The 24088-nt window shown below is 36.8% G+C and overlaps 1 protein-coding gene across 1 annotated transcript in view; it reads right to left on the reverse strand.

The window, feature by feature from the left end:
- LOC105924888 (cullin-5) overlaps positions 1-22176 on the reverse strand; it is a 39385-nt gene extending 17209 nt beyond the window's left edge. The window contains exons 1-8 of the mRNA XM_036149901.1: positions 22119-22176; positions 18251-18360; positions 16831-16930; positions 12934-13110; positions 9824-9965; positions 7446-7591; positions 3435-3515; positions 1153-1246 (exon numbers count right to left, since the gene is read on the reverse strand). Coding sequence (XP_036005794.1) covers positions 1153-1246; positions 3435-3515; positions 7446-7591; positions 9824-9965; positions 12934-13110; positions 16831-16930; positions 18251-18360; positions 22119-22142 — 874 coding nt within the window. The 5' untranslated portion in view covers positions 22143-22176. The remainder of the gene's footprint in view (positions 1-1152; positions 1247-3434; positions 3516-7445; positions 7592-9823; positions 9966-12933; positions 13111-16830; positions 16931-18250; positions 18361-22118) is intronic.
- Positions 22177-24088: the final 1912 nt, after the last annotated feature.

Below are 24088 nucleotides of genomic sequence, written 5' to 3' on the forward strand. Positions count from 1 at the left end.
GGAGAAAAACAAAACACAGACTCAAAGTGTGATGGGCGAAGTCAAATCCAACCATTCGGCCATCGGAGACGTTATCTTATGCTGAAATAATCCAGCAGGCTTTACAAACGTCGCTCGTGGTTTTTCTCCTTCAGATCAGACCAGCGTTTCGCTTCAGAAGCCGTTTGACTCTGACCTCTGGATCACTGAGCCACAAAAAGACCTTCATCCACCACAGAGGATGAATCTGTGTTTAGTCTAAATATAGGGCTGGATTAAAAAATAAATCTCAGATTTTATCATACCAAATCCGATTAATCGATTTTTTCCTCCTTTTTGTTTCATAAAAAGAAATTAAAGAAATTATTTTAAAACCTTGCTTTTTATGTCAAGCATTTCATCAGGGAGTTGACCTGAATTCAAAGTGCAACTAAAAACAAGCTGTGAAACATGCTTGTAAAACAAGATGGCAGCCGTGCCATTATAAACAATGAAAACATAACAAAACATTTGCTGCTAGTGGTTTTACACATTGAGCTAAGAACAGGCTTCACTGCACTTGTGAACTTCAAACTAAGTAAAAAAAAAAAGTAAATAAGTAAATAAAGTACCTCGCATTATGGTTAAAATAAAGTTTCTACTTAACAATATTTTGACAATAATTTTTCCTAAACATATATTCAGCATCACATGCTGTTCTCTTCATGGAAACCCAATGAGTGTATTGGCAAAATAAAATCCAGATTTTCCAAAAATTAAATCTTAAAGAATTGTAAATTCGAATTAATTGATTAAATCGATTTATCGCCCAGCCCTATCTAAATATCACAGAAAACTCAGCAAAGAACCACTTTTAAACTGGATCTTGCAGCTTTCTCTAATGGCTTTTTATCTTAGATACCAGCAGCTTGTAACAGAGACTCATTTTCCATTGTTTTTCAGCTGAAACTATCAAAAATAGATTTTAAGCTTCTGGTTTTGGTGTGTGTCCCTTCCCCTCCCTAGTAAGAAAGAAAAACACTCAGAAGAAAACAATTTCTATCCTTAGGAAATCAGTGCCGAAATCGGTGCAGATATTTGTTATAGTGGCACCAAAACAACCCAGATTACGTCATAAACAGCTGAAGAATAAAGAAACGTGGCGATCATTTGGGCCAGTGCAGAGGTACTCACTTTCTGTCTCGTTACGTTTAATCATTCCTGGACATTCAGCGAGGATGGTCTCCTTGAACGAAGTCACCAAAGCGTTAACACAACATTCCATAAGCTGTGGACAAACAGAGGAAACAAAATCAGATTTAATGGCGAGATGGCATCCAACACATGCACATACGAATATAAACGTACCCAAAAAACTACTAATATCGAGTCGGATTATGTATAATGAAGGGGGTGTGAGTATCTGCTGCACGTTGCATAAACCGATATCTTAGTACACACGTGTCAAACTCAAGGCCTGCGGGCCGAATCTGGCCCGTCAAGGCGATTTATCCGGCCCTCCAGAGCCAAAAAAGGCGTATCATGTCATAAAGTAAAAGCATATATCCTTTTAAAGTGTATAAAGCGGCTAAAACTGTGGCTCCTGTAGCGAATATTGCTGTTTTTTTTTATGTGTGTAGTAACAGCATCCTGCCACTAGAGGTCAGTTTCTCCACAACACATGAAAACAACCCAGAAATGTCCAAAAAGAGAAAAAGTGATGCAGAATGATGAGTTTGAAGTTTAACTCACCCTAATATCAAGTTTTTTTGCAGATAAACTGTATAAACTGGGTCTAAGGTGCTACTTTTATGTTATTGTGCATTTTTTTATATTTCTATATAAACTGAAATGAAATTATGAAAAAAGTTTCATCTATACAGGTGCAACTGACCCTCTTAATGACTTCATGATGTCAAAGTGGCCCAAAATAGAAACGAGTTTGACCCCCCTGATGTTAGTGGATGCATAAAATTGGAACATTATATATATATATATATATAAAGTTTATAAATGAAGCCAGCCTTAAATGTTAAGTCTATCTTATTTCAGTACCACTTTTAATAATTACTTGATAAACACTTTATAAATCATTAACTTCTTATTATGCATTAATAAAGGATGAGAAAGACAAAACTGACAGTTTTTTGCCAAATAGTGAGCCAAATCTATATTTGGCTTAAACGTTTCAAATTCTATATATTTCCTCTAGAGCTTCTAAACTAAATATTTCAATCTAAAGTACAACCTCATAAGCTCAATAAGGATTTGCAAACATAATTCTGTACCATGTAATATTCCACTTTATCACTGCATTATAAACAGGCTCAAAGGAATGCAAAGTTTACACCTTGACATAAAGGATATACATAATTTTAAACATTTTAGCCAAATATAGATTTGGCTCAATATTTTGGCAAAAAAAAAAAAGGTCAGTTTTATCTTTCTCAGCCTTTATTAATGCAAATTAAGCAGTTAATGATTTATAAAGTGTTTACCAATTAATTACTAACATATCTACAAACCATTTATAAGTCTATTAGGGGAGCCTCATTGTAAAGTGGTACTGAAATAAGATAAACTGAACATTTAAGGCTGTCTGTCAATTGTCATTTATAAACTTCATATATATATATATATATATATATATATATATATATATATATATTGTTCCAGTTTTATGCATCCATGATTTATAAAGTGTTTACATATTTAATTATAATGTCTATGAACCATTTACAAGCCTCTCTAAAGGGAGCCTCATTGAAAAGTGGTACCATTATTTCTTATACAATTTATTTTATCTAGATGTTTTCTTCCCTTCATTTATTGTTTTTACTCAGATTTATTTATTACTATCATAATTACCATTTATGATCTTTTATATTACCACATATATTGTATTACTCTATTTAAATAATAGTTCATTGGATTCTACGTCATGGGAAACACTTAAAATAAAAGCGCTGGATTTCAAATTATGTACGTAGTTTTTTGTTTGCTTTAATTTTTTGATTAATAGGAAGTGACAGGAAAGGGGGGGGGGGGGTAATATAGGTTTATACTTCCTGCCACGGTGTAGTAAATTAGAAAATAAATGAAGAAATATTGTCACATTCAATAAAAATGTTGAAATACTAAATTGTAGGTCTTTCATCCTGCTTCATCTGGCATGAAGACAAACAATGGATATTAGCTTTGAATGAATTGCGTGCATTTATCTTTTTTTGTGCAGGATTTTCATTAGTGCACAATGTTTCCCATCAGCAAATAAATTAAAGTTTTTAAGGAACTTAATTAGTGCACCCTGTAAGGGATCTTTGTCTAGCAGCTTACTATGTTAAGATCCCCTGGGCTGACATACCGACACTTCACATAATCAGATAATTATTATTTTAACTGTTTTTAGGAGAAATGGCTGTAAGGAAGGAAAATAAATTGTATTTAACACCTCAGATCTCATGAAAGACACTCACTGCTTGAACAGAATTACATTCACGGCGTGTCTCTAGATATCTAAGCGCTCTCTTCTCCTCTTCTCTGAGTTTTGCATCAGCCTGCAGGAAATGATCAGAAAACACAGAAACATTGTCACACATTCAGTGCCTTAAAAGTGGCATGTCACAAATACAAATTTCAGTTTATTTAACTAGGATTTTAGGTTAAACGTGGCTAAAATGGTGATAAGAAAAATTTTGAGGGATGTGAGTAAACTGATAACCAAAGAATAAATTAAAACGGTACAATACCGCCCTGGATTTTCTGATGCTCTATGGAACATCTCAACGAACCGCTCACTTAATCCAGGGAAGTCCAAAGTGGGACCCTCAGTGGGGGCAACAAACTCCAATAAGAATGGTTCTGTGTGCCACCCCCCCCAAAAAAAACTCCAATTCAACAGAATAGAGCTAACCTTGTAACACGGGCGTTTGATGCAGTTTAGGCACTAATAACACTGATAGATTAAAGTTCTTTTACCCAGATTTGCTTAAATGTTTCTGTAATGGTGAGTAGGATCACAAAAGCAGACTTGGGCATTTCATATTCATTAAAGATGGTTAGATACTGCAAGCTTTTCCAAAGAAAATACTGACACATTTTTCTAGATGAATAGAAAACAATTGACACTATGTCTTTCTTCTGAAATGGGCAACCTCAAAGACTATTTACCATATTTTTCGGACTATAAGGCGCACTTAAAATCCTTAAATCATCTCGAAATTGATGGTGCGCCTTATATATATGATTACCGTTGTGCTTACTGACAGATTTTATGTGGTACAATGCACTCATAAATCTGTTAAAATGTGTAATTACCTAAAACACTGGATATAATTAAAAAAGACCTGGAGCGATGGTCAGCATTGCCTTTGTCCCTCCTCGGTCGCATTGAAACCATCCGCATGAATCTGTTACCCAGATTGTATCTGTTCCAAATGTTACCAGTTGGCATACCTAAGTCCACGTTCGTTGAATTGGATAAAATTATATCAAAATTCATATGGCAAGGCAAGCGCCCTCGCATAAAATATAAAACACTACAAAGAAGTAAGACGGAAGGGGGCCTCAAGCTTCCGGTTTTAAAATACTATTTCTGGGCAGCTCAGTTAAAGCCTTTAATTTCATGGATCCAACAGGATTCTCAAACAAGATGGCTCAGCATTGAGCAAGCAAAGTGCTCAGTACCATTAAAGGTATTGCTATTTCTAGATATCCCAGTAAAGGAACTGCCATTGTGGACTAAAACCACACTTGACGTTTGGAACAAAGTGCGAATTTCTTTCAAGCTACCGAGAGGTTTATCAATATTAACAAGCATTGGACATATTACATCTTTCACACCCAATCTCTTGGACAAAAAGTTTTCTAAATGGGCTGAACAGGGGCTTACATTTCTTCATCAGTTGATCGACAGAAACAATCTTATGTCGTTTGAAGGGTTATGTAGGAATTTCCATCTCCAAAAAAGTGATTTCTTTAGATATTTACAGCTGCGCTCTTTTTTGCTCGCACACAAGGACTGGGAAAAAGTACTAAATCCAACGCCATTAGAAAACCTTCTAATCCATTACCAGAAAGGGGGAGGAGATAAAAAATGTATAGCAAAGTTATATAGTGCATTACTGTCAATGAACCTTAACGATACCACTTGGACAAAACAAAGATGGGAGGCAGAGACGGCCAAAATAATCTCTGACGAGGCATGGGAGGAAGTCTGGATTGAGGCTCATAGAGTTACAAACTCAAATATGTGGCGGGAATATAAATGGAAAATTATTAGCAGATATTTCAGGACCCCAGATGTGGTTGCCAAGATGGATCCTAAAGTACCAAGCTTGTGTTGGAGAAATTGTGGCTCAGCGGTCCCCAATCATACACACATTTTTTGGTCATGCCCCAAACTTCAAAACTTTTGGGATGAGGTGTACAGAACTATAAACCATATTTTCCCAGGAGTTATACCAAAGGATGTTGCAGTTGCGGTACTTGGTATTATACCAGATGGCTTGCAAGGACGAGCCAAAGCATATCTGTTAAATGTCCTTTTTACAGCTGCCCTGAAATGCATCACAATAAGGTGGATGCAGCTGGAGCCTCCTTCCTATGACTTATGGGTCCAAAAAGTAAGGGAATTGTATAAAATGGAAAAGATAACCTACTCATTAAGACTTCAACAAAACACTTTTAGCCTGCGCTGGGGACCAGCTGAAGCAATGTTGATGTAAATAAACCCAACAAGTTTGTCTCTTGGCATATGATGTCTAGCTATCCCTCCCATAGTGTATCCTTATTTTGGTGTTGTATGAAGATGAACCTACAATTGTGACTAAGATGTTTATTTTATGGAAAACTTTATACTGTCAACATTTGTGTCATGTGGCTTTAATGCATGGTTGTATCATTGCTCTGCAAAAATAATAAAAGTCTAAGTTCAAAAAATAAATAAATAAAAAAAAAAAAGTGTAATTACAACTTTGGTTAGCAATGAAGCCGCTTTGCTCAATGGATATTAGGAGCATTACAGTGTATTGTGTGAATACCTGATAGGACCCCTGAGCTGTCTACAAGACTGCCTGACTGTGATGTAAAAGTGCATTCATGTAAGGCAGCCTGGAGTAAACGCTAGCAACAATAAATTTAGTGAGTTAATTCAATATAAAAGTTACATTTCTTTGGGCCTTATGTTAGAAACAGGGCAGTGTAGTCCAGCTACTACTAGAGCAGGTTGTCCAAACCTTTCGGTACGAGGGCCAAAATTGTGAACGCAATTTTTTTTTAAACAAAAAAAAAAAAGTACATTTTTTACTTGCTCTACAAAACAGGATAATTTTAAATAAATAAATTAGTCAGATTTTTTTTTATAGGAAATGAATGTGTAAATCATTGTGGATCCTAAATTTGAAAAAAGGGTTTTGCTCATTTGTTGCATTCATCCAGTTTGGAAATTATTTTTAATCATTTAATTTGACTCTTTAACAAAAATAAACTCTTTTTAGTCTAGTAATATCAGAACAGGATTTGGATCAGTTGTTCTTTGAAAACACTTGCTGTAATTAACCAATTTTAATAATTTAATTCAAAGCAGATTTTAATGCACCTAAGTCTGCATTTGAGTAATTAAATATCATTGAATAGATGTTACTATGAAATTAAAGAGAATCTCAAAAGTGTGTTTATTAAAAGATGAATACTTTGTGTTGTACTAAACTTTTTCAATTGTAGGATTTTAACTTTTCTTGTAATAATTTTGCCCTAATTAAAAACAATAAACCTTCCATCTGCACCAGCCACCTGTGCTGGTGAACCAAATCTTTCTTGAAATGTAGTTTGGGGGGGGCGGGGTCACCCAAAATCAGTAGTGGGGCCCCTAATGGCCCCTGGGCCGCATCTTTCTCTCAGAAGAGCTGTATACAGGGAGGGGCGCGCTGCAAAAAGGGAACTAAAAGTAAAATCTTCTTGAAATTTGCATATTTTTCCTTGATTTGAGCAGATAATTAATTATCCTGCACTTGAAATAAGATGATGGAGATGAATTGTTCTTATTTTAAAGTGCAAAAATCTTATTCCATTGGCAAATAGTCTTATTTAGTTGCTCAAATCAAGGAAAAATACACTGATTTAAAAGGAAATTTTACTTACTTTTAGTTCCCTTTTTGCAGTGCGGAGTGATATTACACATTTTGGAAGAATATTTAGCCAGCCTTATGGTCTGAAAAATACAGTATTTTTTTCAGATCCCTTTTCTACAAGAATTAATCTTTGCTTCATTAAAATATTGCATGTTAATTGCAGTGTTGATCAGGGAAAAGGAAATATATTATGACACGTTACATTTTTCATTGATAGTGTCGGACACCGCTGGCGTAAACATAAAACTTAAGGACTCAGAAAGCTCAATCCATCATTAAATAATTAACAAGAGCAAACGCTTACTTTAAAGGGACTAAAGCAGGAAAAAAAACAACAATTGCAATATTGTGTCGTACGTATTTCATGTAGTTTTGGACACCGTTTTGTTGCAGGTAGGACGGTGCCTGTGTTCTGTAGAACCTCTCTGTGGAGTCCAGGTAGGCTTTCTCAAAGTTATCCCTGTAGATCTGCAGCTTGTCCTCTGGGTTGGAGCACAGGTTGACTGGTGGGAGATGACAAAGTGAAAAAAGTTGGTAACATTTTAACAGTTTGTATAAATTAGACGCATTTTCTTCATAAGTTTGCATCCTTCTTCTTTCTGCAGACCTTCAGTCTGCTCTTGATGCCTGTTTTTGGACAGAAGTGGCCTCATTGCTGTACTTCTTGTCATAAAACCTGCTGAAGTTTTCATGCATTTGCACCCACAACCACCGGAGGCAGCGCAAAAATAACGCAGCACGCTAAACAGGGTGCGGCCGTCCAGGAGCTCGCTCAACCATCTTACATATTATGACAAATCTTTGTTCGCTTCAAGTAGGGCTGGGCGATAAATCTACACTGCAAAAACGGAACTAGAAATAAGTAAAATGTTCTTAAAATCAGTGTATTTGTCCTTGATTTGAGCAGGTAAATAAGATGATTTGCCAATGGAATAAGATTTTTGCAATTAAAATAGGAACATTCATCTCCATCATCTTATTTCAAGTGCAGGATGTCTAATTATCTTATTTTAGGGGTATCTGCCATTGGCAGATAGTCTTATTTACCTGCTCAAATCAAGGACAAATACACAGATTTTAAGAACATTTTACTTATTTTAGATCCATTTTTGCAGTGCATTTAATCGATCAATTCGAATTCACAATTTATTAAGATTTTATTTTTGTAAAATCCAGATTTTATTTTGCAAATGAACTCACTGGGCTTCCATGAAGAGAATAGCATGCAAATGCTGAATAAATGTTTAGGAAAAATATACTGAAGAGATATTGTAAAGAGGAAACTTTTTTTTAACCTAAAGACGAAACGTTTTAATTTAGTCATTTACTTTTTTAAGTTAGTTTGATGTTACACCTGTGCAGTGAAGCCTTAGTTCATTGTGTAATAAAACCCCTAGCAGCAATTATTTAGTTATATTTGCATTGTTTACACAAAGCAGTGTAAGCTAATCTTGTTTCAAATCTTATAATTAGTTGCACTTTGAATTCAGGTCAACTCCCAGACAAAATCCTTGACATAAAAGCAAGTTTTCAAAATAATTTATTTAAATTGTTTTTGTGAAATAAAGGGGAGAGAAAAAAACAATTAAAAATCATTTAATCGTATTTGGTTTAATAAAATCTGAGATTTTATTTCTAAGCCATATAGCCCAGCCCTAGCTTCAAGAGAACCTGGCACTTTGCAGGTCTGGTTGATCCAGAAAACTGTTACTCCAGTTGCAATAAACTGCATTTCTGGGGCCATTTCGTTGCAAGGTTGCGTGCTTTTCATTGGAGGCAACCATCCATAACGAAACACGTAAACAACCTGAAACGCGTCTGTTTAACAGCCAGGTCGGGCTGTGAGCGCGGTTTTAGGAGGATTTCTTCCCTACTTGATGATTTATACTGAAATTAATGTAGCTGAACATTTTATGCTACACGTAGACACATAATTAACTTAAAAAAATGTCTCTGCAAATAAATATAATGCTTTTAATGAAATAAACCCACAGTGGCATCAAGTAGGGGTAGAAAGTTTTTTGTCCTCATTGGGGACAAAAACTTTGGTCTCTAGATGTGCAAAGCTGAGACTAAAGCAAAGCCCAAAAATATTTCTAGTTGTAACTGCAGCTTGGAGTTGCAAATGCCCTTTGCACAATCAATTCTGCACATACAAATGGTTTTAAAAATACTCACCTGTATACTGTGACTTCTCCTGCATTGTCTACATTTAAATTGTTTACTTTTAAATCACTGCTGCACCCTATACTGTAATTTAATTTTACTGCAATTTACAAGCTGTATGCAACGAAATTTCGTTCTGTACGCACTCTGTGCATACAAAATGACAAATAAAGTTGTCTAAGTCTACGTCAATTGCACTTCAGACAATACAGATTTTGATTTGGACAAAACTTTAGAATCCATGAATTTCTCTCCATCTCCCTTTTTGTTTGTTTTGAACATAAAATCCCAACAAAGTACATTTTAAAGAAGCATTAAGCAAAATTTCATAAAACTTTTATCTATATAGCGCCACTTCACAACACACACTTTCCAAAGTCTAATTCGTCTGCATCGTTGATGGCTTTGCAGCAATCCCTCATACTAAGCATGCATGAGGCGACAGTGGAGAGGAAAACTCCCCTTTAACAGGGAGGAGAACCTCCAGCAGAACCAGAACCAGTGTGAACGGCCATCTTTCATTAATGCATCAAGTATCACCATGGGTCGACTTTACAGTCCCGTCTTACCGTATGATTCGCGTACACCTATAACGAGCTGGGAGTCAAAGGCCTCGCCCAGCCTCTCGGCGTGCACCAGCTTCATTGCGCTGTCCTGCAGGCGACTCTTGATGTTGGAAAATATCGACTCGTTCCACGTGTCCAGCATCAGCTGCAGAGAGTGAAGACAACGTGTTAAAACGGCACAAAATGGTCGATTATCACGCCGAAGAACAGCCAGGAAGACCTAATAATGAAGATATTTCACATAAAATAGTTACTGCTAAACTACTGCCATCCATTCCTGCGTTAGGTCTAAACGTCTCCAGGAGACTCTGGAATATGCTCGCCTCTTAGTATTAAATCTGCACAAATTCTGGAGCATTTTAAATCCCTATTGAAGACTATTTTTCAGCACACGTTGACCCAAATGTTTTACAGTTCTTTTAAACTGTATCTATTGTCTTTTCTTGTCGTAATGACCTTTTATGTTAATTGCTTCACTGTTAATGAATTTCACAACTTCTTGGCAGATTTAGCTTGTATATTAAATAATCTTTAACATATATGAAATGTGTGCCATCCCTTTGGGAGCCGTGTGGTGCCACTGGGCGGCGCCCGGATTTGTGGGATTCAAACCCGGAACCTTGCAGCCTCTCCAGGACGCAAGCGCCCTTTTCTCTAAACTAGCCCACACCCCCGCCCCTCAGTGTAAATGTACTATATAAATAAATTTGACCTTCATCGAATGACTTATATTATCCTACAAAAAATTTTACTTTTTTAACAATCAAGCAATTTCCGCAAGTTGAGTCAATTTTGAAGGTGAAAACCCTTTTAATGCTTTCTAACAAATGGATTTGTTTAATAATTACATAAATCCTGTGTGAGTTTCTTATTTCTCAACATTCCTGGAGGGCACTGCTTGCTATTGCTTCTCATTCTCCTGTAATTTGGAATTTGGTCATATTTGCCCCCACCTGCTGACATTTAAACGTGCATAGCCACGTTTATTTGACTTATTCATTTATACATCAGTAACTCACTCTGGTTGCATCCAGAGTTTTTATGAAAGATTATCACGTCCTGCTGGCGTATTAGTTTTTATTTTGGTGTTTTATGCTTTGTTTTTTGCTCAATTTGGTACTAAATGAACACTGAGCTATATAATACACTGGAGTGCTGATTTTGCCGAAAAACTGAAGTCACTGGCCGCCATCTTGCTCCTCCCTACTCTCACAGAATTTGGTTGCAACAACAAGCAGTTTTCTAGCTGAGTGAAAACGTTTCACAGGTAATTTTACAGTCAGTGGATGTATTAACACTATCAACTACTAGGAAATTAGGTGCTGAAATATTTTACATGTTATTCATATTAAATATATATATATGTATATATATATATATATATATAAGTATGTGTATATGTATATATGTATATATATGTATACACATATGTAAATATATGTTTTTGTATATTGTTATTTATATATTTATAAATGTTAAACATATATATTTAAATGAATAAAATGCAAAATATTTCAACACATGACTTTCTCAGGACTTGATATTTTTAGAGCATAACATAAAAGTATATGGCATTTGACATTTTAAAAGTTTTAAGTCCCCCCTGAACATGAGAAAATCCTTGTTATTCGATGCTGTAGCGCACATATTCCCTAGTTACTGGGGGAAAATAGGGAGTACCAATATGGCGGCTGGTGGCTTCACAGCGACTCGTTCTGACAGACGGTGATTAGCACTCCAGTGTATAATATAGCTCAGTGTAAATGAAGCCTTTTGTGGTTATTTTCCATATTAACGGAAGTACGTACTGCACATGCGCAGCAGGGGTTAAAACAAGGAAGCGGCTAACGGCTATTAGCATCTCCCAGCAAAACAATGAAGGTCCAAGATCCAGTGAAAAACAACAACAAAAAAAAACGGTGTTCACTGAAGCAGACGCTAAACCTGCCGAGGCTCAGATGTGAAGCAGAGTTGACTGAAGTGAGTAAATGTTCTCATTAGGATCAGAGAAGTTGTAACCGGCCCAAACAGCAGAGCTGTAAGCTAGCGCTAGCTGCTATTAGCTTCACAGACAGCCTAATAACAGGGATCTGTCTCAGTCTGGGTCCTTCAAGCTGCACCACTCAACGCTCTGCTGCGTTAATGCAGACCGACACAGCGAAACAACATGTGTTCAGTCTTTGTTGTCTATAAGTTAATGTTTCAATTAATTTTTAAGTTAAGGTGACCAGGTATCTCTAACAAAAAGTGGCGACGTCTCTGATTTTGATCAGAAGCTCTTTCTGGGGGTTGGTTTGTTTTGCATGATTGCAACGCCGACATGGCGGCTGGACGGGTAAATAGCCGTCATTGCACTAAGCTTTTTTCCTCCATCATGATACATTGAATATTTATACTATAGACAGTAATGTTTACTCCTTTGTTCATGCTGGTCAAGATGAATTATTTAAATTTGATATATGTCGCACCTGAATATAAGTCGCAGGATCGGCCAAACTACGAAAAAAAGTGTGATTTATTGTAAGAAAAATTTGGTAATAGCAACGCTCTTCTTAGCCTCTACAGTCTGAAGTAAAAACATTATAAATAGATTGATTGATCGGTTTATAATTTTTTTTGTGATGTTCTGATATTAGGCTTTTAAAGTTGCTGTAGATCGGTTTATTTATTTAATAACGTTCTTCGATCACGTCGAGCTGTCAGAGGGTCAGGCTCGGTCCGCCATTATTATTTATAGTGGTTTATTAATTTTTATTATATGTATTATTATGCTTTCTGATAGTTCTGCCGCTAGACGGCGACACGCCTGTTTATATCTGCTCATCACACCTGGTGCTGGGGTTATTTTTAGGCTTAAAAAGAACTATCAGTACAATTTCTGGATGCTTAGTGTATATAACCTTATTTTATCTTTATCAAATGTTTTTCTTATAGGCATATAATACTTTTAAATCCTTCTGTACCAACTTCCCTTCTTGCTAATCAAACACTTCCCCCTTTTTTCTTGCCCGTTTCTTGGTTTTACTTTTTATAATTTTGGTCATGCTTGTTGTCACGGAGCCTTTTTAAATGGCGGCTCACCCTCCAGCGTGTTCTCCTCCCCTCAGTCTCACCTTGCGTACAATGCTGTCCTCCATGTTGGTTTTCTTGTTGCTGCCTTGTTTCCCCATCAGCGTGATCTCCAGCTGACAGAAGGGCTTGGGCAGGATGTCGCACTGGGTGAAGAACTTCCTCCACTCCACGATGTAGGCCTTCAGCAGCGCCGTGTCGTCCTGGTGGCTCAGCACACGCTGCCAAGGCGACACATACAGCCAAACATGAGAAATTATGCAGAACCGCCCGGAATAAACGCTTCCTGAAAACTCCCAGGAATCGAGTACGCCACTTTTCGTTGAAGAAGTTGCACAGAGATGACCAGCGTCACTTTAAAATCCTTCTGTTAGTCTATAAATCCCTGAATTAGCACCTAAATCCATCACAGACTTGTTATCAGGGCATCAACCCTCCAGACCACTCAGGTCTTCTGGCTCCAGCCTGCTCTGCAGAACCAGAACCAGAACCAGAACCAGACATGGAGAAGCAGCATTTAGTTCCTATGCTCCACTGATCTGGAACAAACTCCCAGAAAACTGTAAAAGTGCTGAAAGCCTGAGTTCCTTTAAATCAAGATTAAAAACACATTTGTTTAGGATTGCCTTTGACTGTTTTACTGAAACATCATTAGTTCAACTTTGTACACTGCAAAAACTGATCTAAAAATAAGTAAAATGTTCTTAAAGTTAGTGTATTTATCCTTGATTTGAGCAGGTAATTAAGATTATCTGCCAATGGAATGAGTATTTTGACCCCTTAAAATAAGATAATTAGACATCCTGCACTTGAAATGAGATGATTGAGATGAATTGTTCCTATTCTAAGTGCAAAATTCTTATTCCATTGGCAAATCATCTTTACCTGCTCAAATCAAGGACACATTTTAAGAACATTTTACTTATTTCTAGTTCCGTTTTTGCAGTGTAGTCCATCTGTTTTTAATGTTTGCTTTTAGTTTCTATTTTTCCATCTTTTATTTTGTTTCTACATTTTATTCCAACTTGCTTTTATTGTGTTTTTAATTCCTATATTTTTTGTTAAGCACTTTGCATTGTCTTTGCACTAAAATGTGCTGTACACATAAATTTGCCTTGCCTAATCTAAAGACAGATTATTATTGACGACTAGGGATGGGTACCAAAACCAGATATTCTAACGGCCAGGTCGGCCGATCTTTGTGGAGCGACAAGTTTCAGCCTTATCGGCACTCTTAACTCAAACAACATTTTATTATCAATCCCCTCCTCCTTAAAAGGTGCAATAAGAAAGATATTTATTGTAGAATCAACCTAAATAATTTTGACTTGTCACCCAGGATGGCAGTAACATTCCTCTCATCAACAATGTTTTAGTCCTTTCAGACCTAGAGGTACGATCCAGAAAGACTTCAGTTCAGAGTGCAGCCCGTTTTTACTTCCTGGTTCCTAAGCCAATCATATGAGAGTTCCCAGGGTTCTCAAAACAGAGCGCAGCATTTGGTATTTTATATTTGCAACAAACATGGAAGCCGGTAAGAGAAGCGGACCAGAACTATTCTAGACCCGTCCTGTGTAAGTAGAAATTCAGTTTCACAGCAGCAACAGACCGTTGAGTAAACAGCGGCTCTCCGTGAAAGGTCTTCTGTACGCGTTGTTCTGATTTTAACCACTAGGTGTCATTATTTATTGTTCCTTTAAGACAGGGGTCACCCACATGGTTCCACAAGCCTGTTCTAAAAATAAAAAAGCCCAATCCACCAGTGAGCTGCATCTAAAACTTTATTTTATTCCGTTACTCTTCCGGTTTATTCACATTTGCATTTATATAGATATAACAATAACAATGCATTAAATATGTGTTTATTTTATATGACTTTAAGGTGAAATCTGAATCTTCTAGTTCAAAGTTCAGTACTGGTAGCCCTTCTTAGGACACAACGTTCTGCTCTCACTTGTTCGCCTCGCTATTTCATCCACCATAAGGAAAGGTGCCCCGCTCACTGAGAAAGGTACGATGGCAGAGCGAACAAAAAGGTTAAAAGTTTGGCTTAACGTTTCAAAAAATAGTTGCCGTCAACGCATTCTGCCCTTACTGCAACAACAGGTTTGCTTGCCAAGGCGGGAACACGAGTAATTCGACAGAACACCTCCTGAAAGCACGGCACATACAAACAGAAAGATGCAGAGTGTTCGACCGCCTGAGGACAACAAGCTCTGGCTCTGGATCAAAAACAGCTGCTCTGCATATATGTACGCACGCAAAGCAGACACATGAAGCACTGATACAAGTTTTCATTCATTATTGCATCTAATATGTGCACGATGTTTAAATCGTGACGTTTAAAACAAAGAAGAAATGTACGCATAGGCTACAAATTATCTGCACATCTAATATGGGGCTTTTATTTTGGACAGGGCAGTTTCTTTAGCAACAACAACACAATTATACAACATACTTTTTATTTAAGTTCATTTTTAGTCTTGTCAGTCATTACTTGTTTTTTTTTTTACCCTTTTGTTTGAATTAAAAAAAAAAAGGTATCGATAAGAGTAGAAGTATCGACACCCATCCCCATTGAAGACAGTCATTTAACGAAGATTTGTCAGTACCAAGAATTAAACATCCTTGATTTGTCCTGAAGGAAAGTGCAAAGGTTTTCCACTCTATTTTCAACTTTCAATTCAGTTTATCCATATAGCACCAATTCCCAACATGTCATCTCAAGGCTCTTTGCAAAGTCAAATCCACTTAGTCTGTTGTTTTGTTCATGCATTAATATAGAAAGATGTTTGGCACATTTCTCAAAATTATCCTCAGTTGCACACTTCTTTAATTTATATAATGCTATTTTTAAACACCTGTTAACATTATAGCATTTTGTTTTCTTACGTTGCAACAACGGCCTCCAATCCTTTTTTTTTTGTGTTATATTTTTTTCTTTGCTTCCATTTACGCGTCATTTTGCTGCTGGAACTCGTGAACTTCTCCACCGAGGGACAATAAAGGAAACTCTATTCTACTGTTCTCTTCATGTAATAAACAACAATAAAAAACTAAAAACAACTATGTAGGAAAATATTAGTGGCAGGACACAAAGACTCAATTTGTTCCTTTCTTTTGTTAAATCTATGAGAAATACCAAAACTAAAAGTCTGAACAACAAATAAAAGAAAGGTTTTAGCACCAACATGGTGATTTGTAGCAGACAGTAGATGATCAACTGAAAGATGACGTACGAGAGCTGGGCAGGTAATCAGAGAAAAAGCAGTGAAAGGTTAAATAATAACTTTGGAAAACCAGGAGAATTATTGGTCAGAACCAAAGCATCAATTAAAGGAAAGTCAGAGAAATATAACATCAGGATCAAGGCAGCCTTGTACGACTATAATGGTTACCTATTCTTCGGACTACAAGGTGCACTTAAACTTCTTAAATCTTTTCAAAAATTGATGGTGCGCCTTATCTATGATCACCGTTGTGTTTACTGACTGATTCTATGTGGTACAATGCGCTCAACAATCTGTTAAAATGTGTAAATATGACTTTGGTTAGCAAGGAAGTCGCTCCGCTCAGTGGATATTAGGAGCATTACGGTACACTGTGTCACTACCTGATAGGACCCCTGAGCTGTCTACCAGACTGCCTGACTGTAATGTCTAAACTAGAAGTGCATTCATGTAAGGCAGCCTGGAGTATGCGCTAGCAACAATAAACCAAGTAAGTTAATTCAATATAAAAGTGTATTTTGGCCTTATGTTAGAAACAGGGCAGTGTAGTCCAGCTACTCTGTCCTCCTGACAGAGACGGACAGAGAGCTGTGGACGTGGAGGAGTGATGTTACACAGTTGGGAAGGATATTTAGTGCCTTATAGTCTAAAAAATATGGTACTCACTAAAACAACAACAACAAAAAAAACAGAAATAAAGCGGCTACTTACGGTTTGTGCTTGTTTGATAAAGTCTAGGATATCTTCTTTGAGGGCTTGGTGGATTTTGGCGGGACCTTTATCATCCCACAGACATACAGCATGGACATCACTACATAGAAGAAGAAAAACACGTCAAGTCGGTTCTTACGTGAGAAAGAACATTATTCCTATTCCAATAATAATAATAATAATAATAATAATAATGTTTATTTGTCCAATGAAATGAGTTATGGAGGGAATTTTGTTTCATTACTGTTGCAAGCAAAGAACACTTTTTGCAAATGGAAATAAACTCAGGGTGTGAACAGCCTGCCTTTAAATAGAAACAGCTTTACTCTGCAAAGAGGAAACTCAAAGTAGGTAAAATCCTCTTGAAATTAGTGTTTTCTTTTTTCATTTATTTGAGCTGGTAAATCAATTTCGATTGCAATGCAAATTGTAATTGACAATAAAAATTTGATTGATTGATTGATTAAATCAGATTATTTGCCAATAGAATAAGATCTTTGCACTTAAGTTAAGAACAATTCATCTCCATCATCCTATTTCAAGTGCAGGAATTATCTTATTTTAGGGGTAGAAACTTTCATTCCATTGGCAAATAGTCTTATTTAGCTGCTCAAATCAAGGAAATACATACTAATTTTAAGACCATTTTACTTACTTTTAGCTCTCTTTTTGCAGTAAATAAGAGGTTAAAGTTCTTTAAGATGCTAACAAACTTCTAAGCTGATGAGCTTCCTACAGCAAAAGGACGATATATGAAATGAATGAAATGAAATGAAATTTGAAATGAAATTTATTCGAACATGATACAAATATAAAAATAAAATAGTGCACAGTAACAAGAAGTGCATAAGAAAGAAGAGAAAATACAGATTTTTTGTTTCAGTTAACATATCATGCTCAAAATGGGGTAGGAAGAAGTGAGAACTTATAAACTCCTACCCCTAAACACTTGAGACTTTAGAGTCCTACTGTCATTAAAAAAAAAAAAAATCAAAATCAAAGTGGCAGTTAGAAGTAACAGTTACTAATATTTACCTATACATTTTCCCATTTTATGCTGGTTTATCTTTCTAAACCCTTACACCAAGTTATTATCTTCAATACACACCTTATTGCTTTCTGTCCCCATGTGTGTATCTATTGAAAATTACCTCTTTGTACTTTCTTTTGAATTGTGTTAAACTATTGCTTTGTTTTAAATCTTCATGCAACTTATTCCATAACTTTACACCTTTAATTGAAATACAGAAGCTTTTCCTTGTTGTTCTAAAATTGCGGATCTTGAAGATTGAGTGATATAAACACAGCAGCGACTGCGACACTTTGACAAGACAGCGTCGTCTTACAGCATTTTCCTGCATGGACGACGTTAAAAAGTGAGCAGCGGCTGCGCTGTGACGCAGCAAAGAGCATCTCTTACGAGAACAAGTCGAACCACTGCTGCTTGGTGACGGCCTCCTGCCTCAGCAGCTTGAGAACGATGGGCCGCATCAGGTCCCACTTGTCCTCGAACTGCAGGGACCCCTTGTTCTGGCGGAAAGACATGTGGGAGGGGTGGAGGACAATCTGATGTTACGGCACAGAAATGAGAGAACACACGCTGGGAGTGAGACAGAGAGTTGGCTGGAGAGATGCACCGATCAGGGTTTTCCTGGCCGACACCGACCGCCGATGTCTCTGAGGTCTGACCTGCTGCTTTCCCTCTTCATGATGACATCACTAAAGGCTACGCCACATGACAGAAAAGTGCACACTCTGATATAAATAGCTCCGTTGTTACAACATAACGTGGTGAAAGCACAATATTATCCCCATTCAGAGTTTCCCTTTTTCCTCATTTAAAAAAATAAAAATCAATAAAACTCAAAAAAGTGCATGAAGGTGGTGACAGTTGTGGGTTGATGCTTTTTAAGACCAAAAGGAGGTGAAAATGTTTTATTTTTTTTATGCACTTATTGAATGTGGGAGATTTTTCAGTACTTGACCGACCAGAGCCAAACATCTCTGGGTTGACTGGTGCACCTCTAGATTCAGTTCAAATTCAAAAACCCTTCATTAATCACAAAGGAAAATAACAAAACTCTCACTTTTAGTTTGAGTAAATTAAAAGACTCCAGGTACTAATGAGGCAGACGTGTAACCATTATATCTGACAATAACAGTATAATATTATTATTATTATTATTATTATTATTATTATTATTATTATTATTATTATTAATAATAATAATAATAATAATAATAATAATAAATTTAATTTATACTGCACTTTCCATCAAAAGATCTTAAAGTACTACAGGTAAAAAAGAAAAAAAGCATAAACATAAAAGAAAATATTTAAAAAGCTATTTTTAGAACAGAGGAAAAAAAAAACATCTAAAGGGGACCAAAAGCTTTGCTAAAAAGAAATGTTTTAGGGCCACATGTTTTATAGATAAATACAGAGTTTGGCAACCGGCCGGACTGTAAACATCCTGAAACATGAAGGCTCACTGAAATAACAACTCAAACATAAACTAAATAAAAAACACTTCATGGAAAACGGATTATTTTGAGAAAATAAACAAAAGCAGGAAGATTTTTCAGTTTCTTACCAGATGACTTAACAAAAATAAAATTTCTAACTTAGTTCCTTTAAATGTCTCTAACATTAGAAATCGTGCTCCATCATATAACCCTGGAAATGACCTTTTCTCATTTTGAAGTATCAACGAGACTAAATTAAGGTTTATTAACGCTGCTGGGCATTCTTAAAATGGATAAAAGTAAACGTTTTTAGCACATTTGCTGTAATTTCTGTTGTTTTCTTTTTTCTAAATTCAGTGGCACAAATTATAAGAGAAGCAACAGCTAAACTTGAGTTTTCACAGATGCAAATAATGGTCATTTCTGCTGATTAACGTTTAGAAACCATAATTTCTGCCAAGCTCTATTGCAACACCTTGAGTTTCTCTTTTTTCAGCCGTTCTGCTGGAAATGTGCTGCCGGGTTCAGGACAGACAAACCAGCCCGACTCATCAGCGCTCCTCCACCGTGCCGGAAACTTAAGAGCAAAGGTTTTCAACCGTTTTACGTGTGTGAACAACGTTCCTAACTGACTTTACATGACATCCCCACGTAAAGCTTGACCTGTACACGTCCTGGATGAAGGGAAGGAAAGCGAGATCGATAACGACCTTTTTTTTATTTGAGAATATTTTCTTTACTATCAGGAAGTCCACAAAATGCAGTTCAAAGTCTTCAGCTGATCCAAAATGCTGCAGTAAGAGTTCTGATGAAAATCAACAAGAGGGATCATATTTGTCCTATTTTAGCTTCCCTCCATTGGCTTCCTGTTAAATCAAGAATAGAATTTAAAATTCTCCTTCTCACGTATAAAGCCCTTAATAATCAAGCTCCACCATATATCAGAGCTCTGATTACCCCGTATGTTCCTAACAGAGCACTTCGCTCTCAGACTGCAGGTCTGCTGGTGGTTCCTAGAGTCTCTAAAAGTAGAATGGGAGGCAGATCCTTTAGCTATCAGGCTCCTCTCCTGTGGAACCAACTCCCAGTTTTGGTCCGTGAGGCAGACACCCTGTCTACTTTTAAGACTAATGTTAAAACTTTCCTTTGTGACAAAGCTTCTAGTCAGAGTGGCTCATGTTACCCTGAGCTATCTCTATAGTTATGCTGCTATAGGCTTAGGCTGCTGGAGGACATCAGGGTCCATTTCTCTCACTCTGCTGAGTTCTCCTACTGCTCTCCAATCTGCATTGTTTGTTGTTATTTCAGCTTTTAACTTTTTGTTCTCTGTCATTTTTCTCTTCATAGAAGGTACACCTGGTCTGGTGTTCTGTTAGCTGTGACATCATCAGGGGAGGCAGATCATCCTCTATTACCATCTAACATAGAAAGTACTCCTGGGTCAATGTGAGCTTCTGTGCTTTCTGTGTCTCTGCTCTGTCTTCTCTAAGCCCCAGTGGGTGGAGGCAGATGAGCGTTCACACTGAGCCTGGTTCTGGTTCTGTTGGAGGTTCTCCTCCCTGTTAAAGGGGAGTTTTCCTCTCCACTGTCGCTTCATGCATGCTCAGTATGAGGGATTGCTGCAAAGCCATCAACAATGCAGACGACTGTCCACTGTGGCTCTACGCTCTTTCAGGAGGAGTGAATGCTGCTTGGAGAGACTTGATGCAACCTGCTGGGTTTCCTTAGAGAGGAAACTTTCTCACCAACCTGGAGGATCTGATGGAAGCTGACTTTGGAAAGAGACTTGAGATGACATGATGTGAATTGGCGCTATATAAATAAACTTAATTTTCATAACTTCAGAATGACTGACTTCCAGATGTTTGGATCTCGCTTTCTAACACTTTCCAGACTGGCGAATGGCAGCAGTGGTTTCCCTGTTCATTGCTGAGGTCTTTCCACCCTGGCATTGTGTGAAATGCATTTGAATATCAGCGTCTGGCTTCTAATTTTCCTCCATAATTCGTTGGTAGTACCTCCACACTCCCACGACTGTATGCGCTGTTAAGTTTATAATCACAACATGGGATCATCAAGTGTATTTAGAACCAGTTAATACATTAATGTCCCGTTTAATTTGCCATGTAGGTCACAAGGCTTTAACAGTGGAGCCAGTGCTGGGCTCGTTTTAACGCCACCTGGCAGGTTAGCGCATATTTAAGGGTTTAAAGCCCAACTTTCCCTGGATGGGATCTGCTGCAGACCAAAGTTTTCCCTGAAGTGAAGAACGTTCTTCAGGGCCTTTCAGAAACAGCAGCCAGGTTTAGCAACTATTCAACCATTAGCTGGACCTAATAAAGGCCACACAGAGGCGGCTCGGCGGTCCAGCTGTGCGGGTTATTAAAGAGTTTGCGGTGTGGAGGTTTGGGTTTTCCATCGGAACCTCGTTTCTCGTCCTGCGCATCGGCTAAGACCCGCTTCTTGGCTCATCTCTCCCGGACTGCTCCGCGCAGACACCCCGGTAGAAGCTAACAGCCGCGGTTCTGTTTTCGGTTCCGGCTCTCTTCGAAGACGGGTTAGACGTCCAATTTAAAGAGCCGGGTCGAGTTAAAAAAAAGGGGGACGAACATGTTCGGGGAAGCGAACCCCCGGCACAACAACGGGCAGCGGCCACTTCAGGCGCACCTTTACGCGCATTTATTGCATTAATGCTAACATCAGCGGAGATGCACGGAGGCTAAAACACCCAGGATACTTATCGGCAGCTGAACTAAACAGATACGACGGCAAAGAACCTAAATGTGCACATAAACGGTGAATGTAATTCAGCTGCTTCTTACCTTTAACAAATTAGGCGTCGCCATGTTTCTATAACTTATCACCTCGCGGATTCTCGCGAGAGATAGGTGTTCAGGATTAGGTAATGGTAACCCAGTTCACCGAAATAGACTCCTGCTTCTAAAAACAGACTAATTATAGGCATCGTTTAGTAGTTAATCCTTTCTCAGTGTGCGATACGATATTCTGATTATAATTAAAAACATTTTCAATCTATTTCCCAGAACTAAAAAACTTCCAGCCTGCTTTAAATGAAATCCAAAATTACAGCAGCAGCGTATACGATGTTTAACATGATTGCGAAACAAAATAAAACTATTGAAATACAACAGATAATCTGAAGTTGAAATAATGTTGGATCTTAATCCTTAACTATACAATACAATGCGATATTCTATTATATTTTAAAAAAAATCTACTTCTCTAGATTGAAAGACTTCCAGCCTGTTTTAAATGAAATCCAAAATTACAACAGCACAGTACAAGACGTTTAAACATGATTGCATAATAAAAGTTAAATATTTAAATATAACAGATAATCCAAAGTTCAAATAATGTTGGATCTCAATCCTTAAATATACGATATGATATTCTGATTATAATTGAAAACATTGTCTACTATCTATTTCCCAGAACTAAAAAACTTCCAGCCTGCTTTAAATGAAATCCAAAATTACAGCAGCACCGTATACGATGTTTAACATGATTGCGAAACAAAAGAAAAATATTGAAATACAACATATAATCTGAAATTGAAATAATGTTGGATCTTAATCCTCAAATATACAATACGATACAATATCTATTAGAATAAAAAAAAATCTACTTCTCTAAATTAAAAGTCTTCCAGCCTGTTTTAAATGAAATCCAAAATTGCAACAGCACAGTACATGATGTTTAAACATTATTGCATAATAAAAGTTAAATATTTAAATATAACAGATAATCCAAAACTCAAATAATGTTGGATCTCAATCCTTAAATATACAATATGATATTCTGATTATAATTAAAAACATTTTCAATCTATTTCCCAGAACTAAAAAACTTCTAGCCTGCTTTAAATGAAATCCAAAATCACAGCAGCACCGTATACCATGCTTAACATGACTGCGAAACAAACGAAAAATATTGAAATACAACAGATAATCTGAAGTTGAAATAATGTTGGATCTTAATCCTCAAATATACAATGCGATACAATATCTATTAGATTAAAAAAAATCTACTTCTCTAAATCAAAAGTCTTCCAGCCTGTTTTAAATGAAATCCAACAGCACAGTACATGATGTTTAAACATTATTGCATAATAAAAGTTAAATATTTAAATATAACAGATAATCCAAAACTCAAATAATGTTGGATCTCAATCCTTAAATATACAATATGATATTCTGATTATAATTAAAAACATTTTCAATCTATTTCCCAGAACTAAAAAACTTCCAGCCTGCTTTAAATGAAATCCAAAATTACAGCAGGACCGTATACGATGTTTAACATGATTGCGAAACAAAAGAAAAATATTGAAATACAACAGATAATCTGAAGTTGAAATAATGTTGGATCTTAATCCTCAAATATACAATATGATGCAATATTCTAATATATTATCTAACTTCTTAAAACTAATGTGAGATCTTCCTTGTAGGAACCAAATCTGCACAATCCAAAGTTGGCAGTTTCTCTCGGTTGACAGCTCCACAGTCTCCCCTTCACCTCAGGTCAAAGTGTATATTTCATCTTTAATAGCGCTTATTCTTCATCAGTAACATCACCAGGTCTGCATGTTTTAATTTATGGAACATTAATCGCCTTCATCGTCTCAATTACACCTTTAGTGGTTTCCATAGAGCAAAAGTATGCTCTGCCATGATTTAGGCCAAATCTTTCATCATCACACACTCCTATCTGACATGCCGCTGACAGTCTTCTCCGTGGCATTTTGAAGACAAAGATAAGTAAAGGACTG

This window comes from Fundulus heteroclitus, chromosome 18 (assembly GCF_011125445.2).
Source record: "Fundulus heteroclitus isolate FHET01 chromosome 18, MU-UCD_Fhet_4.1, whole genome shotgun sequence".
Classification (NCBI taxonomy): Eukaryota; Metazoa; Chordata; class Actinopteri; order Cyprinodontiformes; family Fundulidae; genus Fundulus; species Fundulus heteroclitus.